The sequence below is a fragment of the Acomys russatus genome, chromosome 8 (assembly GCF_903995435.1).
Source record: "Acomys russatus chromosome 8, mAcoRus1.1, whole genome shotgun sequence".
Taxonomy (NCBI): domain Eukaryota; kingdom Metazoa; phylum Chordata; class Mammalia; order Rodentia; family Muridae; genus Acomys; species Acomys russatus.
Genome location: NC_067144.1, coordinates 5,773,952 through 5,796,013, shown reverse-complemented (window position 1 = coordinate 5,796,013; position 22,062 = coordinate 5,773,952). Strand labels below are relative to the sequence as shown.

The 22,062-nt window shown below is 53.2% G+C and overlaps 2 protein-coding genes and 1 pseudogene across 2 annotated transcripts; 2 read left to right on the top strand and 1 right to left on the bottom strand.

Annotated features, from left to right (window-relative positions):
* Nucleotides 1–134: 134 nt before the first annotated feature.
* Nucleotides 135–5,584, top strand: Alg3 (ALG3 alpha-1,3- mannosyltransferase). Its single transcript, XM_051150715.1, has 9 exons — nucleotides 135–357; nucleotides 1,985–2,084; nucleotides 2,186–2,333; nucleotides 2,453–2,613; nucleotides 3,057–3,177; nucleotides 3,672–3,877; nucleotides 4,381–4,457; nucleotides 4,971–5,115; nucleotides 5,249–5,584. Exons 1-9 carry the CDS (start codon nucleotides 144–146, stop codon nucleotides 5,409–5,411), a joined length of 1,335 nt encoding a protein of 444 aa, XP_051006672.1. The 5' UTR covers nucleotides 135–143; the 3' UTR covers nucleotides 5,412–5,584.
* Nucleotides 5,585–5,875: 291 nt separating this feature from the next.
* Nucleotides 5,876–20,304, bottom strand: Vwa5b2 (von Willebrand factor A domain containing 5B2). The gene is made up of 19 exons (XM_051150714.1): nucleotides 19,510–20,304; nucleotides 18,947–19,095; nucleotides 18,697–18,867; nucleotides 15,717–15,948; nucleotides 15,401–15,558; nucleotides 14,564–14,695; nucleotides 14,213–14,337; nucleotides 13,656–13,811; nucleotides 12,705–12,815; nucleotides 12,416–12,624; nucleotides 12,216–12,327; nucleotides 11,556–11,741; nucleotides 10,023–10,194; nucleotides 9,622–9,935; nucleotides 8,997–9,186; nucleotides 8,541–8,894; nucleotides 6,977–7,114; nucleotides 6,511–6,896; nucleotides 5,876–6,424 (listed from the first exon to the last, which is right to left on the bottom strand). The coding sequence occupies exons 2-19, from the start codon at nucleotides 19,083–19,085 to the stop codon at nucleotides 5,876–5,878; spliced, it is 3,834 nt and encodes a 1,277-aa protein (XP_051006671.1). The 5' UTR covers nucleotides 19,086–19,095; nucleotides 19,510–20,304.
* LOC127193386 (40S ribosomal protein S12-like) lies at nucleotides 10,979–11,375 on the top strand (annotated as a pseudogene).
* Nucleotides 20,305–22,062: the final 1,758 nt, after the last annotated feature.

Genomic DNA, 22,062 nt, shown 5'->3' with positions numbered 1-22,062 from the left:
CACGTTGCTATGGAATAAACAAGGATTCTGGTTACTCGATCAGCGTTTAGTTTGAGAGGGCGCCCAGGGCGGCCAGCGGAACCTAGTGTCCTAGGGTTGGGTTTCCCGGGTGGTGGGAACCACAAGACTGGCGCACCGTCAAGATGGCTGCTAGGCTGCGGAAACGCGGCCAGCCGGGTTCTGTGCCCCAGCCGGATTCTGTAGACCAGCCGGCGGGACTCTGGAAACAATGGCTACAGCGGGCCTGGCAAGAACTCCACCAGCTGCTGCAGGAGCCACGCTACACACTGCTGGTGGCCTCCTGCCTCTGCCTGGCAGAGGTGGGCATCACCTTCTGGGTCATTCACAGGGTGGCATGTGAGTTCACTGAACGGGAGAAAACCGGAGGGAGGGAGGAAGACCCGAACCTCTGACGCAAATTAGATTACAGAGCATTCATTCATCATTCAAACCCTTATTCTTTACGGGAGCCCGGAGCCCACTTTCCAGAAAAGTGATCATAATCTGTCTCCCATAAGGGAGGGAGGTGGCCCTAGAGTTTGCCAGCCCTCTGCCTGTTAAGAAAGTGTAAGCAGTCGGGAAGTAAGTTCTGGCCAAAATTAATGCGCTGTTGCTGCTCTTTGTACCCGTAGACAGTCACTTCCCCTCTCAGATCTGTTTTTTCATGCATTTAATACTTAGGTCTTGAAAGCCCTTTTGAAGAATGGCATTTTGTGACCATTTGAGTCCATTAGGTACTGGTGTCTTTTTTCCAGGATCAAAAACAAAGAAAAACAGGGCTCAGCTTGGGTATCTGTAGTCCCAGCACTGGTGAGGCAGAGTCAGGTGGGTCGCTGTGAGTTTGAGGCCAGCCTGGTCTACAAATAGAGCCTAGGACAACCAAGACTACACAGAGAATCCCTGTCTTGAAAAAACAAAACAAAACAAAACAAAAACCAAAAAAACAAAACAGGGGTCTTACTATGTACACCCAATTGGCCTAGAATTTGCTATGTAGACCAAGGTGGCCTCAAACTCACAGGGATCTGCCTGCTCTGGCTTCTGAGTATTGAGGCAGACACCACTGTGACTGGCTTCATTAAGACCCTGATTTTAAAATGAGAACGAGGCACATTCATAAAAGATAACGCACCATTAGTCTTTAGCCTCCACATGCATGCATATATACATGCATACACACCCACCTATCTGTGCACCCACATTTATGCATATGCACACACACAAGACAGAGAGCAAGCCTGTTTCCATTTAAGATCTTAAAAGGAGAGAAGTGTATAACAAGATACCCAGGTGAGTGGTACTACCTGAAGAACCCAGGAAAGAAAGCAAATTTGGAGTAGGAAGAAATATCATAAATTCAATTCTAGACATTGAGTTTGAGACACCTGGATTAATGGGCCTAAATAGATGGCTTAGCAGATGGTGTTTACATGTAAGTGTGAGGACCAGAGTTCAGATCCCCGGCAGTCTACATGAAGGCGAGGCAGGCATGTTGGCCTACCTGTAACTCTAGCACTGGAGAAGCAGGACAAGGGATCCCTGGAACAAATTGACTAGCTAGACTCTATTATATGAGTGATGGAGGAAGACACCAAATGTCAACCCCTGGTCTTCACGTGTATGCATGCGTGCGCGCGCACACACACACACACACACACACACACACACGTATCTGGGTTCATCCAGACAATGCCCTGTGTGCAGTTAGATAAGGGATAGTGATGTAGTGATGGAACCCTGTGCTTTGGTGGTCTGAGGGCATGGAGGTTACCATGTTCTTTTGTTTGTTTGTTTGTTTTTGTTTTGTTTTTTTGTTTTTCGAGACAGGGTTTCTCTGTGTAGCCTTGGCTGTCCTGGACTCGGTTTGTAGACCAGGCTAGCCTCGAACTCACAGCGATCCACCTGCCTCTGCCTCCCGAGTGCTGGGATTAAAGGCGTGTGCCACCACGCCCGGCTCCACCATGTTCTTTTTATCTCCTTCCAGACACAGAGATTGACTGGAAGGCCTACATGGCCCAGGTAGAGGGTTTCATCAGTGGCACATATGACTACACACAGCTGCGGGGTGACACCGGACCTCTTGTGTGAGTGAGGATAGGCGGTTTGAAGAGACTGTGAAGGGCTGGGTGGGTGGGTACCAGGCTGGGGGTCCTGACCTAGGCTTGTGCTCCCTTCCGTCTTCCAGCTACCCAGCTGGCTTTCTGTACATCTTTATGGGGCTGTACTACGCTACTGGCCGGGGCACCGACATCCCCATGGCCCAGAACATCTTTGCTGTCCTCTACCTTGTCACCTTGGTGCTTGTTTTCTTAATCTACCACCAGACCTCCAAGGTGAGTTTATGCTACAGAAACCAACTGGCGCTGGCCTGAAATAGGGGTGGGGGGTGGAGGGGGGTGGGCTGGTAGGTGGCCCTGGGTTTGGGGAGCTGACCGTGGTGCCCACCCTTTAGGTACCTCCCTTCGTCTTTTTCTTCATGTGTTGCGCCTCTTACCGTGTCCACTCCATCTTTGTATTGCGGCTCTTCAACGACCCAGTGGCTATGGCCTTGCTTTTCCTAAGCATCAACCTCTTCCTGGCACAACACTGGGGCTGGGGCTGCTGCTGTTTCAGGTCAGTGCCTCTCTCTGCCTCTGCCCCTCTGCCACCGCGGACATTTGCATATCTCCCCAGTGTTCTGCAAAGAGGCCATAAAGAGTGGTTAGATAATGGGGTCACTCTGGGTCTCCCCGAACAAGTCAAGGATCTGTGGAGAGTCCCTCTTTCCCCACGCTTTCTTCCTGCCTTGTCCCCAGAGGGCATCTGTTTGTTGGAGCTGACCCTCGAATGTAAATATGCCATTCAGCATGTGGCCAGCTAATCTGGCTCACGGACTGGGTGTTATTCCCTTCCTCCCTGGACGTCTTACGCCCCTCCAGCGGTTCTGGGTGGGGACCACATCCTGGTGCTTAATGGCCTGGGAGAGAAATCTATGGGGAGGTAGGTGGGTGTGTCTTTGGTGGGACACACAGTCCTGGAGCTGACCCTCAGCCTGCCCTGTCCTTTGTCCATTTCAGCCTGGCCGTGTCTGTGAAGATGAACGTGCTCCTCTTCGCCCCAGGGTTGCTCTTCCTTCTCCTTACTCAGTTTGGCTTCCGTGGTGCCCTCCCCAAGCTGGCCACCTGCGCTGCTCTTCAGGTGCCTCTTCACCCTCCCTTAGCAGCAAGAAAGGACCACTTTCAGGCCTCCTTAGATCCCTTAAAGCTTCCTCAAAAGCCAACAGGCGAGAGTCTGGGGTTGGTTCTGAGCTGGGCAGCCACTGGCTCTGTGCTTTAGGTCCCATGGTTACTGAACTTGGCGGGCCTCTGAGACCTGCCTCCTTGAGACCTGGTGAATCGGCTGGGCATGGTGGTACGTCTTTAACCTTAGCATTTGGGAGACAGAAGCAGGTGGATCTCTGAATTCAAGGCCAGCCTGGCTTACAGAGCAAATGCCAGGCCAGCCAGGCAACCCCCTCCTATGTTTCTTTGGTGTCAGCCTGTGGCACAGTTTGGGAGCGGGGAGGCTTTCTTGATGCTCCTTGTGGAAATGAGAGAACTTCTGGGGCTCCCCTCACACTGTGCTCTCCTAGGTCTCACCCTGAAGTCTGGGGTGAGCCTTAAAAGCTCTGCTGGCTTCATGCCCATCCTCAGGTAGTGCTGGGACTACCCTTCCTGCTGGAGAACCCCATTGGCTACCTCTCCCGCTCCTTTGACCTTGGCCGACAGTTTCTTTTCCAATGGACAGTGAACTGGCGCTTCCTCCCTGAAGCCATCTTCCTCCATCGTGCCTTCCATCTGGCCCTGTTGGCCGCCCATCTTGGCCTCCTCTTGCTGTTTGCCCTCTGTAGGTGGCACAGGTAAAAAAAAAAACAAAAACAAAAACAAAAAACAAAAAACCAAGAGTCAATGTCATGAGAAGACTAGGGGGATGGAGTGAGGGGCTTCAGCCTTAGGAGTGACTTGAGGGAGATGTTAAGTTCATGGTGGTTAATCTTGAATTTGGCACAGGGCAGTGGTGGCAAGGCATGTAATTCCAGCACTGGGGAGGCAGAGGCAGGTGGATCTTTGTGAGTTTGAGGCTAGCCTGGTCTACACAGTTCCAGGACAGCCATGACTACATAAAAACCCTGTCTCAAAAAAAACAAAATAGAGCCAGGTGTGGTAGTGCACGCCTTTAATCCCAGGCAGAGGCAGGGGAATCGCTGTGAGTTCAAGGCTAGCCTGGTCTACAAAGTGAGTCCAGAATAGTTAAGGCTACACAGAAAAACCTTGTCTTGAAAAACCAAAAGAAGAAAAAATAAGTAAGTAGAGTGTGGCATACACTCGGGGCTTGATAAATGTCCGAATGATTTCTCTTCAGAACAGGGGAAAGTATTCTGTCGCTGCTGAAGGACCCTTCCAAAAGGAAAGTCCCACCCCAGCCCCTCACACCAAACCATATCCTTTAAATCATGGAAAGATAAGTTCTGAGCTCTCCAAGCGCAAACAGAATCTTAGTCTGCTGGCCTCCGGTGGCTGGAGCCGTTCATAGACTGGCCTCTGCAGCACACGCTGCACTGGGCATGTCACACCTCAGCACAGCCGATCCTGAAGTCCGCATATTGGGCCAGCCGCCATTATAGGTGCATGCTCTTCTTGGTATTGCCCTGAGAGTCCATACATCCTAACATGTAAAGTCCACCTGAGTCAGGGACAGGAAGGAGAAATTAATGTTAGTAAGTGAGGGGTCCAATCTCCTAAGGCTTTACGGCCCCACGCATTCCTGTCTCCCTACTAAACTGAGGAACAGATCCAGAGAGGCTAAGAAGCATGTTAGAGGCATGCATGTGGAAAGGCAGAGCCAGGGTAGGGTGCTTTCTCACTCCAGAACTTCTGCCCCTCTTTTTGAACCCTTGTTTCCCCAACTCCCCCGCCTTCTATTCATGCCCAAAGCCTTAACCATCACAGTACAGATTGTTTCCACCCTCTTCACCTCCAACTTTATTGGCATCTGTTTTAGCCGCTCCCTGCACTACCAGTTTTATGTCTGGTATTTCCACACACTGCCCTACCTCCTGTGGGCCATGCCTGCAAGCTGGCTCACAAATCTGCGCAGGTACTGGCTGGGACTTCGTGGGAGGGTGGGGGAAGGGCTAGGGAACGCCTCCTCCTCCCAAGACTGTGAGCCCAGAAGGGGGTGGGGGAGGGGTGGGCCTAGGGCATAGGGATGAAATCCTTTTCCTTCCCAGGCTGCTGGTGCTGGGCCTCATCGAGCTCTCCTGGAACACATACCCATCCACGTCTCTGAGCTCCGCTGCCCTGCACATATGCCATGCTGTCATCCTCCTGCAGCTCTGGCTGTCCCCTCAGGCGCTCCCTAAGAAGGTCAAGTCTAGAAGGAAGAGGTCCTGAACCCCACCCCTGTCTTCTAGGACTCACTCAGGATCACGGGTGGAGTGGACTCTGTTCTTAGAATAAACCTTGCCAAGTCTACCTTTGTGCAGCCTACGTAAAGGGAGTGGTTGCTCGTACCTACACCTGGCTAGGAGGTGCATCTTCCCATCTTCCCAACAGGGGAAAACAAAAACAACTCATCAGGCAATCTCAAGAGGCACTTTATTGCATAGGATTTGGGACTGTAACTCTCTCCTCTTCCATCATCCTATAGAGAGCACATGGAGGGTGGGGGGTTATGGAATGGGAGGAGAGAGAAGAGAGCACAGGCAGGCACTTTCTGTGGTGGCAAGAGTGTTTGGGGAAGAAATGAAACAGTGGAGGACAGCAGACACCAGCTTATTCTTTCCCAGCACCAAGAGGCCAGCCCTGGGTGGCAGTGACTTTGTGTTGGCAGTCCCCAGCCAGAGCTGCAGGCAGCCTTACACATTTGCAGGGCTGTAACACAGCCAGTGTAGCTGCAGATTCTGGTCCCAGTGTCGCAGTAACAGGAAGAGGCCCCGGGCAGCGGCTTTAAGAGCAGTCAGATCAAGGCCATCAGGCAGGTGCTGGGCCCTGAGCCAGCAATCAGCTTTGGATGCAGTCAGTTCCCACTCGCCGAAGGCAGCAGCACAGCGGTGCTCCAGCCATGCCAGGGCCACAGCTGTGGCCCAAGTGCGCCCTCGCAGATCGCAGCTGCCCTGCCTTTCCACTCCGTCTGAGGCCTCGGTATCGGAGCCCCGCCCACTATCTACCTGGCCTGGACCCTCAGAGCCTGAGCTGGGTGACTGGCTGCAGGAGGCTGTGGCACTGTCACCCTGGCCAATACCAGGGCCCAGAAGTGCCCAAGGAGATGAGGCTGAGGTGGGACTGAGGCTGGCGCGGTGTGCCGCAAAGGGTGAGGCTCGGCACAGGCGGTCTTGAGGAATGCACACAGCAGCACAGAAGGGTTCATCCAGGCGGAAGGAGCCTGGTGCTTCTTGCAGTCGCACCTGAGGAGAGAAGAGGTGGGGGGAGAGGGGAGCTGAGCCAGAGCTCTGGCTCTCGTGGTTCTACCCTCCACCTCCCCAGTCCTCACCAAAGGCAGGTAGTCATGATTGCTGCCTTCATTGTTGCTCTCGCTTGTCTGGCCCTTATTGGAGCTGCGAAGTCTGCGATGACGACCCAGGCTGAGCCTGGAAGAGGCTGGAGGCTGGTAGGGCAAGTCATGATGACCTCCAGGAGGGGATCTGGGCTCCCCCAATGCTGACTTGGGGTTGTCATTTAGGTGCAGTTCCCCGGCACCTGCAGAAGAGCCTCCCTGATGTCCTACAGTAGGGTCACCCCATCCCAGCAAGTGGTCTCCAGCCCGCCTGTGCCCAGCCCACTGCATTTGAGCCCTACCTTTAGAGTGGAGTGCTGTGGGCGGAGGGGCCGCAGCTGGGTGGTCTCGAGAGGCAGACGTGCCTAAGAGCTCAGCTGGATCTGCAGGAGTCTGGGAGTCAGTCCCACTGGGCAGCCAGTGAGTGAGGGCCACACCTTAGGTCACCAGGGAAGGACCGTACCTGAACTCCACACCTGTAGGGCTCCAGGCAAGACCTCCCTAGTGACAGCATCTACAGCCACAGGGCAGGTAAAGCAGGATGGGGCACAGCTAACCTTGCTTGTCTGAATGGCTCGGAGCCAGGACCTTCTGACTCGACCTGTGAATCAAAACAGCAGCATGCTCAACTCCTGCCCTCTATATAGAAAGCTACATAAAAAACATTGAGGTGGATCTCTGTGAGTTCAAGGCCAGCCTGGTCTACAAAGCGAGTCCAGGACAGCCAGGCATACACAGAGAAACCCTGTCTTGAAAAACCAAAACAAACAAAACACTGGCAAGCCACACATGGTGACTTTAATGCCAGCACTCGGGAGGCCAAGGCAGACCGATGTCTGAGTTCCACGCCAGCCAGGGCTACATAGTAATACCCTGCCCCCAAAACAACTAGAATACCCACAGCTTCAGTTCCCCCTTCAACATGGTGGACATCCATCTTTGGTCCAGAACCAGCTCTTTCCAACTTTGATAAGAAATAGGCTGACACCTCAACCCAGGACCCCCTAGTAGCCCACAAATTTGGTAGTCTGGAGTGATCCTCCTGTGTCTGCCTCCACAGCGTTGAGATTACAGGTGTGTACACTATACCCACACCCAGCTTTTGGTTTCTTGTTTTGTTTTGTTTTGTTTTGTTTTGGTATGCTTCCAATGTAGAGAGGGGCAAGACAAGCTTCAGGGTATTAGACAGTCCCATCACAGGCCTTCCCGGATGCTCTTTACTCTTGACAGGATCTCACTATGTAACCTAGGTTGGCCTGCTAGAGTTCCAGGCCTGTGCCACCACAGCCACGGCCGTGTGCACTGCCCACAGCTCATTTCAGCACTATCTAGAACTTTCTGCCGCTATGAATATGTTCTATCCATATCATCTAGCGTGGTAGTCACTGACCACAGGTGACTGATGGATACTGACAGTGTGGCTAGGGACAGTGAGGACTGAGGTTTTAACCTGGAATTTAGTAGTTCCTGAGTGGGAGATTTTTCATGTTACACGTGACTTATTACGCAATCACGTTGCCTTCCATTTAGGCTGCTAGGAAGCATCCTAGTTTTGGGTCCTTTGCTTGTGGAATATATAACTTAGTGTTGTATATCTTGTAATATACCTTTATGTTTCTTTTCTTTTATCACTATTATTACTTTATGTGTGGAGTGTTTTGCCTGCATGTATGTCTTTGCACTACATACATGCCTGGTGCCCACAGAGGTCAGAAGAGGATGTTGGATCCCCTGGAAATGGAGTTACAGATGGCTATGAGCCACCATGTGGGTGCTGGGGATTGAACCTGGGTCCTCTGGAAGAGCAGCCAGCACTCTCAACCACCGAGCCATCTCTCCAGCCCCAGTTTCCCTCATTTTCCCTTTTTCTCATTACTCTGCTAAATCTTTTACCTTGTCAGTGTGGCGAGTCGCATCAAGTCCTTAGGGACAACGTGAGGGGTAGAGTGGTCTAACACACGGATCTGAACTCTCACGACTTTCTCTTCGAAGCCTTTGTGCCTGAGCTGTTTTTACTGGAAACTTACCGGGCTCAGCTGTGGTTTCAGCTCTTCCGCGGAGAGCCAGCTGTTCGTTGTCCCGGACCACAGAGGCTGCTGTCAGCCGGTGGAGTGCCTGATCCCATGCGGCTTCTCTCACAGGGAGCGGTGCAGGTTGTGAGCCATTCCCAGGACCCCAGAGTTCCTCCAGCCCAACCTCCACCTCCCAGCACATCGGCTGCTCCCCACACAGGGCCCGGATCACCACGTGACAACGTGGAGTCTGGGGAGGCAGAGGCTCTGCTGGAGGGGCTGATTCCCCATTGGGTGGCACAGCCTTGAACAAGAAAGATGGTTCCATCAACATATCCCAGTCCAAGGGGGCTGGGGAGAGCAGGTTTCCTGGGGAGAGATGCCAGAGGAATAGGCAACATGGTGCGCTGTACTCCATCCACTTCCCCAAAGCTTTGGTACCAGAAGCCCAGCTTCCCATCCTGCCCTTACCTGAATCATCCAGGCCTTGACCCAGCTGTTGTCCTGGCTCAGGGCCTGATCCATCTGGTATTGCATCTAGAGACGGGTGCCTGGGTCTACCAAGGACTGGGTTTGCCCGGCCTGAGGGAGATGAAAGACTTCGGCCAGCCAGAGCTGCTCTGTGCGGGCGGCCCAGCACCTCAGCACTCAAGGCTCCCACCTGTGTGTGAGATACTGGAAGGTCACTGCTCAAGGAATGCAGTGTTTTATGCAAACCATAAAAGACTTGCAGCTACCCGTAATTCCTGTCTTCTATCTATATTTCCCACTTCAGGCTGTTTCTTGTTGGTTGTTTGTTTTTGTTTTTTCTAGACAGGGTTTCTCTGTGTAGCCTTGGTGTCCTGAATTCGCTTTGTAGACCAGGCTGGCCTCAGGTTATTTCTTAATATATCTTCAATGTCTTTTAACTTGTTTATTCTTCCTGAAATAGCTTAGTTTCCTAGCCCCCTCTAACAGCCATTCTGACCCCTGTGTCCATTACTTGTGATGTCACCCATCTGTCTCTCTAGCTAGACTTCATAGTAAACGTCACACCCAGGAGGTGGCAAGTACATGTGGCTGGATGCATGATGGATGAGTGTGTGCTAGATCTCACCTTGAACGGAGATGGTGGGGGTACAGGTAGCGGGCAGGAGCGGGAGCCTGCAGGTTCTACCCAGGCCAGGCTTCGGCAGCCCTGCTGAGAAGGGGGATCCAGGGGAAGGCTACCACTGGGGGAGCCAGGGCCTTGGGAGCCTGGGGACTCGCTGCTGCACGTGGAACCTGGGCCTGGCTCAGGGCTGGCGGAGCAGTGCGTAAGCACGTACTGCTCCCGGATATATGAAGACTGGAAGATACGGCGCCATATAGCTGTGTCGGAGGAGGGGTTGGGTCCAGGGTCCGTGACTGGGTCTGTCAGAGCTTCCATACCTGCCGGGGAGCAGGAGCGTGGACTCAGCCCTGACTCTACCCTTTGCCCTCTCCTACACAGCTACACACGCATGGCAGGGGACTCACTCTGCTCTGCGTCTCCCACAGCCCATGGGCTTGGCAGCTCTGCTGACACAGTGCCTGTCCCCAGCAGCTCTGTGGTGTGTGTAGGCTCAGTGCCAGGGCTGGTGACAGATACTCCCTCCTCTGGAGATGGGAACACTGAACCACCCGAGCTCTGCCAACCAGGCTCTTGGCCCTGGGGAAATAGTATTGAGGAAAAGGTATATACTAATTTACTAAGTTTATAATACCTTATCTTTTCTTTTCTTTTTGTAGGTTTTTTGAGACAGGGTTTCTCTGTGTTAGCCCTGGCTGTCCTGGGCTCGCTTTGTAGACCAGGCTGACCTTGAGCTCACAGAGATCCATGTGCCTCTGCCTCCCGAGTGCTGGGATCACAGGTGTGAGCCACCATGCCCTACTACTTATAATTACCTTTTTAAAGCATAATTTTAAGATGAGTCGTAGCAAGTAAAAACTAATAATTCAGAAGTGAAAGCCAAGTAACAAACAAGAACCAGGAAAAAAAAGTCTAAAAAGAAAGAAAACCAGAGCTGGAGAGATGGCTCAGCTGTTAAGAGCACTGGCAGCTCTTCCAGAGGACTCTGGTTCAATTCCCAGCACCCATGTGGCAATTCACAACTGCCTGTAATTCCAGTTTGAAGGAATCCAACACCCTCACAGAGATGCAGGCAAAACACCAATGCACATAAAATAATTTTTTTTGAGACAGGGTTTCTCTGTGTAGCCTTGGGTGTCCTGGACTCACATTGTAAACCAGGCTGTCCTCGAACTCACAGTGGTCCACCTGCCTTTGCCTCTGCCTCCTGAGTACTGAGATTAAAGGTGTGCACCACCATACCCGGCTCTCATAATAATATTTTTAAGAAAGAAAGAAAAGCCTTTCCCCTGCCACCATCCAGTTGTGTGGAGGCGGAGGCTCGGGTGTGTTCAAGATTCGGCCTCACTCGTAATCCACTGCCATGGCCTAGGAAGGCGTTGCTGCTGTAGGTGTGACAGATGTCAACACTGCTCTCCAAGAGGTGCTGAAGACCACCCTCATCCATGGTGGCCTAGCACATGGCATATGCAAAGCTGCCAAAGCCTTAGACAAGCGCCAGGCCCACCTTTGTGTGCTGGCATCCAACTGCCATGAGCCCGTGTATGTCAAGCTGGTGGAGGCACCGTGTGCTGAGCACCAGACCAGCTTGATTAAGGTTGATGACAACAAGATAGGGGGAATGGGTAGGCCTCCGTAAAATCCATTGAGAGGGAAAGCCACAGAAAGTGGTTGTTTGTAGTTGTGCAGTGGTTAAAGACTATGGCAAAGAATCTCAGGCCAAGGATGTCATCAAACAGTACTTCAAATGCAAGAAATGAATCAATACATTTTTGCTAAAAAAAAAAGGAAGAAAGAAAAGCAAGTGTAATGCTTGACAGGACACCTCTCACTGGGAAGATCCCAGGCAATCTGTCTGGGGCTCTAGGGAAGTCAGGGAAGAATGGGAATACAAGGACTTCAGCCCTCCAGGCCCACCTCATACCCCAGCCCAGTCCTACCCCTAGAGCACGGGACCGGAAGCCATCCACCCTGAAAAGTGAGCAGTAGCCAAGCAGCTGGTCCCCAGGGTAGAGTGTTGGGATCTCCCGGGGGGTGAGCAGCGCCTCCACCGCATCAGGCACAAACCAGTCCACGGAGATGTCACTCAGAGCAGGTTCCAGTGCCTTCCGCAGGGCCTGCACCAACTGCTAGGACATGGGGAGGGGCGTGGAAGGGGATGTCACAAACAGATGAAGCCATCAGGCTGCCTGTCCCCCAGTGTCCTCTGCCCAGGCCTGAGCTGACGGAAGCATAATCAGGCTGGGCTGAGAAGGAGTTGGGGTATATGCAAGCCAGGGAGGGAACTGAGAACTCAGTCCTCAGGCTTGTTCCGGCTCCTGGCCTGAGCTTTGTCACATGAGAGAGACAAGACTTGAGGAGACTCCTTTCAGGTCCTAACAGTAAGATTTCGGGGCTGCCTACAGGCTGTGTATGTCCCCAGCCTAGTGCCATCGATAGCTCTCCTGGTTGGTTTCTCAGGGAGCGAGAGTCTAGACTAGACAGAAGTCCTGGTTGGAGTGCTAAGGTCATAGGCCAGACCAGGCTTTCTTTCAGATTCCATGCATAACTTTGGAGAAGGGCCTCCAGCAGTGGGCAAGCAAGCAAAGACTCACACTCACCTTGGGCTGCAGTCTCTCCCCAGCCCTCAGGACATAGGTCTGCCCCCTGCTGAGGACAGACAAGCCATGGAGCAGCTGGTGGCAAGCAGGTGCCAACACAAAGGAGAAGCACCTGTCCGGGGGAAGGGAAACAGCTGTGACATTCAGGATATCTTAGGAGGGGTGCCGTTCTTACCTGGCTGCTCCTACCCACTCCATACCTGGCTGCCCCTCTGTGCCACCTCATGAACTCCAGGGCTTGGTGAGTAGTGGCAGCCGTTGGCGAGGCAGCCGTGATCAGGAACAGCTGTCGAGGGTAGGCCCTGTGCTGAGGTTGCCCTAAGGCCCAGTCCAATACAGCTCGCACATCAGGGGAGCCACTAGGGGCCTGAAGAGCCTCGATGCTCTCACAGATCTGCTGTACAGTCTCCTGGAGAGAGAAGGCTTAGGTTGGGCTGAGCTGGCCTCAAACATCTCCACAGAGGCACCCAAAGTCTGACCCATACTCACATCACTGCAAGGCCGGCTCTCTGGGAAAAGGGGCTGGACCAATGTCCCAAACATGACTAGGTTGACAAGTGTCTGGGCTGGGAGGGATTTTACAGCCAAAACAATAGCATCCTGGAGAGACCCAGAATAAAAAGCATGAGAGGCCCCACTGGCACCGGTGGGAAACAAGAAACACCAGATTGTTTTTCTCCAGACGGTAGCTAAACAGGGGCTGGCTAAGAGAAGCCCTGAGCATCTGAGGGAGTGGGCTCCTTGGAGCATAAGGGAGTCTTGAAGTATGTGAGAGACATTTGGGTGTGGGACTCTCCGGAGGAGTATGTCTGTGTGAAGTTTTTTTTGTCTCTGTGCTTAGCTTACAGAGTGTAACTCTGAGCCAGGCAGAGTGGCGCACGCCTTTAATCCCAGCACTCAGGGAGCCAGAAGCAGGCAGATCTCTGTGAGTTTGAGGCCAGCCTGGTCTACAAAGGGAGCCAAGGACAGCCAGGGCTACACAGAGAAAACCCTGTCTTGAAAGACCAAAAACCAAACCAAAACAACAACAACAACAAACCAAACCAAACAAACAAAAACCAGAGTGTAACTCTGTAGAAAAGAGACACTCATGAGCACCAGGGATGGTGGTGCATGCCTTTAATCCCAGTACTTGGGAGGCAGAGGCAGGGGATCTCTGTGAGTTCGAGACCAACCTGGTCTACGTAATGAGTCCTAGGACAGCCACGGCTATAGAGAGAGACCTGTCTCAACAAAATGGAGCAAAAAGGGTGTCTCTTAGAGATTGGGAGAGACCCTGTGTAGGTATGAAAGAGGCAGAAGCAGATCTGGTCCCTCTGGGTAGAGAGCATGTTAAGCAACCAGAGACCACTTGACCCAGAAAGGCTGGTTCAGCCTACCTCAGCAGGCTGCCAACCCCACCCTCAGGCCCACGCTGCCCACACATTGTGCCCCACAGGCCTTGTGTCCTGCTCCGCTGCCGTCTAACAGGAAGAGGAGCTCCCGGGTAGCTTCACTCAGGTGTCCAGGCTTGGAGCTCAGGTCTGGGCAGAAGTTCAGCACCAACACAGGGTTCAGCAAGATGTCCTTATGGAAACGTCGCTGTAGGAACCACACCTGAGCACGGGAGCTGGGGTTAGCCTGAGCCAGGGGCAGTGCAGCTCACCTAGGAGCTGGGGTTAGCCTGAGCCAGGGGCAGTGCAGCTCGCCTAGGTAGGGCAGGGGGACCCAGCCTTGGGTCAGATTCAACAAGACAGGGCTATTTTTTGTAGCAACTGAATGGCAACGTGGCTGTAGTCTGCCTACCTTAGTCCTGCCTCCACCCTCAGAGACCTATCTGAGAGGGATTCGTACAAGGCTTTCTGGGACTATTGGCTGCCCTCTGTGATGGTTGGGGACACCTAGTGAGAGAGCAGGCTGAGAGCAGAGGCCCCCCCCCCATCCTGACATGGTCCACCTTCCTGCTTCTCATGGGCTGTTTTAGCCAGCATCAAAGCTTGACCTCGGCACAGCCATACCTGCCGGTCCCCATCACTGTCCCTTCGCTGCAACCTCTGAAAGTCATGGCGGGTCCTCACTTGGGCCTCATATTCTGCCGAGCTCAAGCTGCCAGCCTCCAACATCAAGTGTGGCTGATGGGGCTCTGAAAAGAAGAGACACAACTGTCGGGTAGTCCTTGCCTCAACCCCAACCGCCCAGCCCTTCTATCTTCAGAGGATCCCTGCATGTCCAGCCTCCTTGCCTCATGGGCCCATCCTCCAAGACAACTTGGTCCATCTTGCCTGAGGGTTTGAACTCTCAGTGAAAGCTGCTGCCCAGGCCATTCCTAAGCATATCAGAGCTGGCCCACTGTGTGCCCCATCTCTCACCACTGGGGTACAAAAGGATCTCCAAGGCCCGATCACATCGATGGCCCTCTGCCAGGGTAACACAGATCGTAGCTGCAGAGCTGGCATGAGGGAGGGCATCTGCACGCAAGGCATGCGAGGGGCTCTCCAGGCCTGAGGAACAAAGAGGTAAAGATGAGGCAAAGTCACTTTACTTCAGGCCCCAAGAGCACAGGTACTGGCTTTCCAGATAATGGTGGCTATGGGCAGGGATTCTGGCGGGTTTAGCGGGGTGCCCAAAATCTGATCATATAGAGACTTATATAAGGCTTATACGGGCTTATAAAGACAAGGAAGGGCTTATCTGCTTAAAGGGACTAGAATGTGGATTTCCAGTTCTGTGCTCAAGCTGGTCAGAAGGTTACACACTCAATTAGTATCCTCCCCCCACCTCTTTTTTTTTTCCAAGATTTATTTATTTATTATTATACAGTGTTCTGCCTCCATGTACTCCTGCACACTAGAAGAACACATCAGATCACCATGTGGTTGCTGGGAATTGAACTCAGGACCTTTGGAAGAGCAGGTGGTGCTCCTCACCTCTGAGCCATCTCTCCAGCCCCCTCCCCCTACCTCTTGCACAAAAAGAATTTACCCCATTACTTGGATCAGTCCCACTGTTTCTCTCTTAACCCTGGTGAACGGAGTAGTATATAAATAAATTACATTGCTAAAACCAGTGTGGGAGCCGGTTTGGCATAGGCTGTGGGGAGGCAGGAGGATCAATGACCTTTGTCATCTTCCCCTATGAGCTGTCAATGATTTCCCTGTCTGCCACACTGAGTAGGGTGGCAAAGCTAGGCGGGATACACCACCCACCTGCCAACAGACACGGTCCAGTCACCAGCATCTCGAATGAGAAGGTGTATGGAGCAGGACAGCGCGCGGGGCCTGAGAACACGTCCGGAGGGGCCGCTGCTTGCTCCCATGTCAGCCTTTCCTCCTCAGGGCTGCCTATCCCGAAGCAGCTGGTGGGGCTAGAAGGGAGCATGAGGGGGGTTGGTTGGGCTACTGCTAAGGTCACTGGCCCTTCTGACTGACTGGCCCCCAACCCTTCTTCACTCTGTCCAGCCCCTGGGGGCCCCCTCACCCGCACTAGACCCAGAGAAGTTGAGGGAGGGATGAAGAAAATCACCATAGGCCCAACCTGTCGTCACAGAGCCCCGGAGACCTGGGGGACCCTGGCAGGCCTGGCTGGGCCAGTGGAGTGAACACAGTGGGCAGGACCACATGCATCACCCCATCAGGCCTGGAGGGCAACTCCCGGCTGCTGCACAGGGTCACGGTCATGGTACCAGCCGCAGCAACAAGGCCAGTGGGCAGCACCAATGTGGACCGAGCTTGGGCCAGATCCAAGACAAGATGACCTATGGTAAGGAAGAAAAGGTTTTCAGACAGCACTAGAAGCAGAGGAGATGAGGGACGATGGGGGGGGGGGCAGGTACTGAGACACAATGCCTGGCAGAGCAGGTCTTTGTGTAGTTGGCAAGACATATGAGACAGGATGACACATAAGGTGAGTGATGGTGGGACAGTCAGAGTCACGTAGACAGAGGGAACTGGCCGTCAACAGGCAAAAGCACAACGACATTACAGGTAACAGAAGACCGAAGAGAAGGCCCTTTCCTTCCCTGTCTGCCCCATCTTGTTTAACCTTGGTTTACCAATCGCCCTTAGAGCCTCTCTTGCTGACTGATACTTCCCGCTAGAGTGGGACCTGATGTGTTCACACATTCTCTGCTCATGAAAGGTGGAGGACTCTCTGGCGCCCACCAGAATGGATCTTGACCTTAATACCTTCTCAATGAGGTTAGGGCAGCAACGTGCTTAGAAGCAGGCTGGAGGACACAAGACAGTGTTCACATGCAAAGCACAGGCTCTGGTTAGGATATAGGCTTCTTTGTGGACTGGGCTGTGTGTGTGTGTGTGTGTGTGTGTGTGAGAGAGAGAGAGAGAGAGAGAGAGAGAGAGAGAGAGAGAGAGAGAGAGAGAGAGAGAGGGAGAGCCCAGTGTGGTGGTTCACATCTTTTGATCCTAGTACTCAGGGAGGCAGAGGCAGGAGGATTGCTGTGAGTTCCAAGCCAGCCTGGTCTACAAAGTGAGTCCAGAACATCCAAGCCTACACAGAGAAACCCTGTCACAAAAAACCAAAAGTAAAAAATTAAAATAAAAAAAAGGGAGACCTTGTCTCAAAAAATAAAACAGACAACAACAGCAGCAGCAAAGTAGGTGGCCCCACCCACCCAGCCAAGACCCCGACACAGTGAAAAGAAACAGAGTCAAGTTTTAAGTCACAGCTCCATGACTTCTAATTGTGTCATTTGACAATGCTCTTAGGGGCCCTTCATTTCCTCACCCACAAAATGGAGAACATAATTATACCTCAAAGATTATGGTGAGGAATAAATGAAATAATTAATGCAAATCACCCAAAACTTAAGGGTCAGGGCCATCACTTTTGTTACCAATAAGAGACTGAAGGAAAGAAAGCATAGCCTATGTTCTCTGTATAGAGTATAGGATATATAGGCTTTGTGAGCTGAAAACAACTTGGGGTCCTGTATATCCATTGCCACCTTTGTTTATCCCATCACCCCTAATCTCCACTTCACCAATTCAGACTCTTCCAGTTAAATGCTGGTCCCTCTTTCTGGACCATTCCTGGGCTAGAGCCCAGCTCAGTCCTTATTCTTGCTTCTATTTGTCTGTGAAGCTTATTTATTTATTTATTTATTTTGGTTTGTTTGTTTGGTTGGTTGTCTGGTTTGGTTTGGTTGTCCAGACAGGGTTTCTCTGTGTAGCCTTGGCTGTCCTGGACTTACTCTGTAGACCAGGCTGGCCTCAAACTCAGAGATCCGCCTGCCTCTGCCTCCCGAGTGCTGGGATTAAAGGCATGCGCCACCACGCCCAGGTGTCTGTGAGGCTTCATCCAACTCTCAACACCACTGGATTCTGTCCCTTTTCTTACCTGATAAACACGTATGGGCAAGAAACAAATGAGTATATAAACTAATAAACAAAAGAACAGGATGCAGAGCACAGCACATAGCCCAGGGCGAGACTTCCTCCTCCTCCAGCACTCACTGGGCCCCTCTGTCCCAGATTCTGTGTTAGATGATGGCACCTAGAAATGACCAAAGCACAGGCCCAAACTCAGGAGCCAATGCTTCAGGAGAGATAGACAAGCAGAAGCGGTGACATTCACTCTCCCTCTTAAGTGCTTCTGGCTGGGGAGCAATGGAAGGCTGCGATCAATTATTTGTGGAGGATAAGGGAGAATTTCTCAGGGATGCTTGTGTGCGACTCTCAACAAGCAAGCACAAACGCATTAGTTAGAACCAGGGGGTGGTGGAGCAGGGAAGTATAAAAAGAGCTGTTGTAGCTGGAGAGATGGTCCAGCGGTTAAGAGCGCTGATTGCTCTTCCAGGGCACTTGGGTTCAATTCCCAGCACTGGCATGGCAGCTGACAACTGTCTGTGTAACTCTGAATCTATGGGATCCAACACTCTCACACAGACATGCACTCAGGCAAAATTAAAAATGAAGAGGAGGGGGGAAGAGAGAGAGAGAGAGAGAGAGAGAGAGAGAGAGAGAGAGAGAGAGAGAGAGAGAGAGAGAGAGAGAGAGAGAGAGAGAGAGCGCTGTTGTAGAAGTGCTGTGTTCCTGTTGTTAGAGGGAGGCTAGCGAGATGGAGTGAGAACCTGGCCTGTTAGGCAGGACTCTGCATTTGATTCTGGAGCTAGTTGGTCCACGGGGTCAATGGGAATTGACTCATGTATGTAGCCTAAGAGATAAGAAAGTGGGGAGCCCTCCCTTGGGGAGGAGTGTTCTCCGCCCCATTCTAAAAAGACTGTGGCCACCTGGACAGTAGAGGCCTTTGGCACCCTGTAAGCTGTGTAGTGCCTGTTGTGTCTGTCTGCCTGTCTGCGAACCAGCAGACAGGCACCAGGTCCAGGTCAGGTGCCCAGTCCATGACTGCTGGATACAGGGATGAATCAATGGGTGGAAAATAAAATCAGTGTCTGGAAGAAGAAAGAAGGCTGGCGGGAGGCTCGCGGGTGCAAAAACTTGACCTGTGGCTGTCATTCGAGGGCGCGGGCTTGGAGCTTACTCACCCTGTGCGCAGCGACGGGGCGTAGAGATCCCCAGTCCCGGGCCCAGAGCGCGGCAGCAGGCGGCCTGCGAGCGACGCCGGCTCTGCAGCTGGAAGGAGACTCGCCGTCCAGCCGCCTCAGCCTCAAAGCCAGATACCACCTCGGCCTCAGCCAGCGGGTACACGAACACGCCTGCGAGCGGGAGCGGGCAGAAGCGCTGTCGAACCCCGCCCGGCACTTGCTACCTCCCCGCGCCCGCACCAAGCCTCACCGTCCACGGGCTGGGGCTGCGGGTTGTGGTAGGTGAGCCGGGCCCGCAGGCTGAGGCAGGGTCCCTTGGCATAAGCCCGGACACTGGAGTCGGTGAGTGGCAGCGGCGTCCAGCTGGAGAGGCAGTACAGGCCGGGCATGGTGCCCACCCTGCGTGAACAGGGGCTGGATGAGGGGCGCCCTGCCCCGCGCCCTGAAGTCTAGCTATGCAACCCGACCCTAACTCGGGCAGGGGACCAGAGGATGAAAGCCAGCAGAGAGAGCAAGGCTGAATGGGGAGACACCCCACCCCCCACCCCCCAGCCCCAGCCTCCAGGCAGACAGGCGGTGGGGCAGATAAGAAGGGGGGGAAGGTGCGGGGATGGCAAGGTGGGCATCCTCGCTCAGTTACCTGGGTAGCCTGAGCCGAGCTCAGCTCTCAGCAACCAAGAAGTGGAGGGTTAATAGTTAACTCTCCAGCTAGGCGCCCGCCAGTACCGCTGAGAGTTGCGGGGGCCGCGGGGGGGGGGGGTTTGTCCACAGCTGTTCCTACACCTTCTCTGGGCCTCGCCCCCGCCCCCGTACCTGCCCCCTTCCTCCGGGCTCCCCACGGTTGCCAGCTGTCGGAAGTGGCGCTTATGGAGAGATGGAAGATACTCTGGGTGGAAAGCAAAGGTTTAAAGGGCCAGCATCGTGCCAGGCGCCCCTAGCTCTCAAGGGTCCCCAGGGACGGAGTAAGACAGGAAGCTGAAAGGGCTGCAGTCTATATGTCTCCTTGCCTTTCGTGCCTGGAGTACTGAGAGAGGCTGCAGACCGACTTGGAAGGTTGCAGTAGGAAGAACAAGAAAGGGACGTGAAAACGAGTCAGATGTGCAGGTCAGATGTGCAGAGGTGTCACGGCAGCGAGAGTCCATGTGATCTGTCTAGAGCGCCTCTCCCCTCCCAGGCTGGCCTGAGACTATGTAGCTGCTGAGGTAGCCACCCGGGATGCTACAGGGTGGGTCTTGGAATCGCCCCCTCCCTTTGGGCAGCCCAAGCCTCACCGTCACTTCTTGGCCGAGTTGTGGATGTCGGGACCAGAGGAGAGTGGGTGATGCTTCCTCTGAGATCCAGGCTGCCCTTGTTCCTGCACCTGCGGGATCCCACTCAGGAACTACAGCTGAGAGCCTGTGAGCCGGGAGAGGGGCGCCCGCAGGGCTGCTGGAAGTCCCGCCCGGGTACCAAGAGGCCGCCCCTCCGGCCCGCCTCTGCCCCGCCCGTCACTGCGGTGGGGGCTGCGGCTGGGCTCCTCTGGGCACCCTACCGCCTCTGCGCGTCAGCCCAGGCCGGCGGAGCCGGGCGAGAGACACCGCAGTGCAGAGAGCCAGCATCCCAGACGCTGCACGACCCCCACCAACGCCAGAACGAGGCCTCCCAGGCCCCACCTCTCCATCCTTCTGGAGGTAAGGAGTTCCTGAGCAAACCAGGGCAGCCGAACCTGCAAATACACACACCCCTTCCCAGCACTGCAGTGGCCCACCCACCACCACCCCGCCCTGGGTGGACTCCCGTTCGCTGCAGTGACCCTCCCTCACCACTGCAGCGGAAAACAGTGCGCCACCATCTAGGACTCGCCACTTCTTGGTTTCTGCAGAAACCTCCCCTTTCTCGCGGCATGTGCCTTCGTTTTGCGTGCTCACCAAAGTGACTCCCCTCAGTCGAGGCCCCCTATTACTGCGGCAACGTCCCCACCCGGAAGCAACCTGCCCTACCCTCACTGCAGCGTTATCCTCTTCCTTTTCTGGGAGTAAGGAGGGTGCGCTGGATGGTTTGCTTGCTCAAGAGCCTTGAAAGTAAAGCCTTCCAGCTTTCCCAGGGGTTGGGCTGTTCCTGTCACACCAGTGCCCCACCGCACCCCAAAATCCATCCTCAAAGACCCTGTGGAAAAAAACATTCTTGCTCGGAAAAACAGGTCTCTTGAAATCTCCCCTAGGACTTTGAGGGGAGAGCCCGAGAACCCCGGGAAGTGAGAGGAGGTGTGTTTGTTGGGGTCACCTGGGCAAGCACTTCTAAAGATGCCCTACTCCAATTCTGCAAAGAGAAGCTAAGGGGAGCTGGGGTGGGAGTGGCCTAAAAGGAAGGGCTTTTAAGCCAGATTCAGGCGATTTCAGTGCCACTCATTAACGCTATCCTGCTAAACCCAGTTTCCATCAGCACCATCAGCACACGATACTAGGAGGCATCCCTGCCTCTTTGAGTACCTGAACCCCTGTACCAGCTCCTAGCCTTCTCTTCGCCTGCTGCACTGCTGCATTTTCCTGCCTCACACCCACCTACCCATTTTAGGGTTGTGTTTTTGTTTTTGTTTTGTTTTGTTTGTTTGTTTTTGGTTCTTCAAGACAGGGTTTTCTCTTGTAGTCCTGGCTGTCCTGGATTTGCTTTGTAGACAAGGCTGGCCTTGAACTCACAGAGATCTGCCTGCCTGTGCCTCCCTGAGTGCTGGGATTACAGGTGTGTGTCACAGCACCCAGACACATTAGAATATATTTTATTTGTTCCTAAAGATTTACTTGCAGGGGCTAGAGAGATGGCTCAGTGGTTAAGAGCACTTTCTGCTCTTCTATAGGTCCTGAGTTCAATTCCCAGCAATCACATGATGGTTCATAACCATCTGTAATGTTATCTGATGCTCTCTTCTGGCCTGTGGGTGTATATGTAGATAGGGCACTCATAACACTAAATAAAGAAATCTTTAAAAAATATTTATTTGTATGTGTCTGGGTTTTGTCTGCATGTAAGTCTGTGTGCCAGTGCATGCATGGTGCCATGGACCCAAAAGAGGGTATTGCATCACCTGGGAGTTACAGATAGTTGTGAGCTGCCATGGGAACTGAGCTTAGGGCCTCTGGAAGAGGAGTGATTGCCCTTAAGCACCAAGCCATCTCTCAACCTGTAAAATATCTTTTAAACCCGGGTTTATAACTGTTTCAAAAATACATGTTTCGATGCGATCATCACAAGGAAATTTGACTAGGACCTGAGAGAGGAACCACAAAACATGTTTGCGGTGGTTAGAATGAAAATGTGTCAGGCATTTAAACACCTGGTCCAGAGTTGGTGGCCCTGTCTGGGAAGGTAATGAGGGGTAGCCTGGCCTAA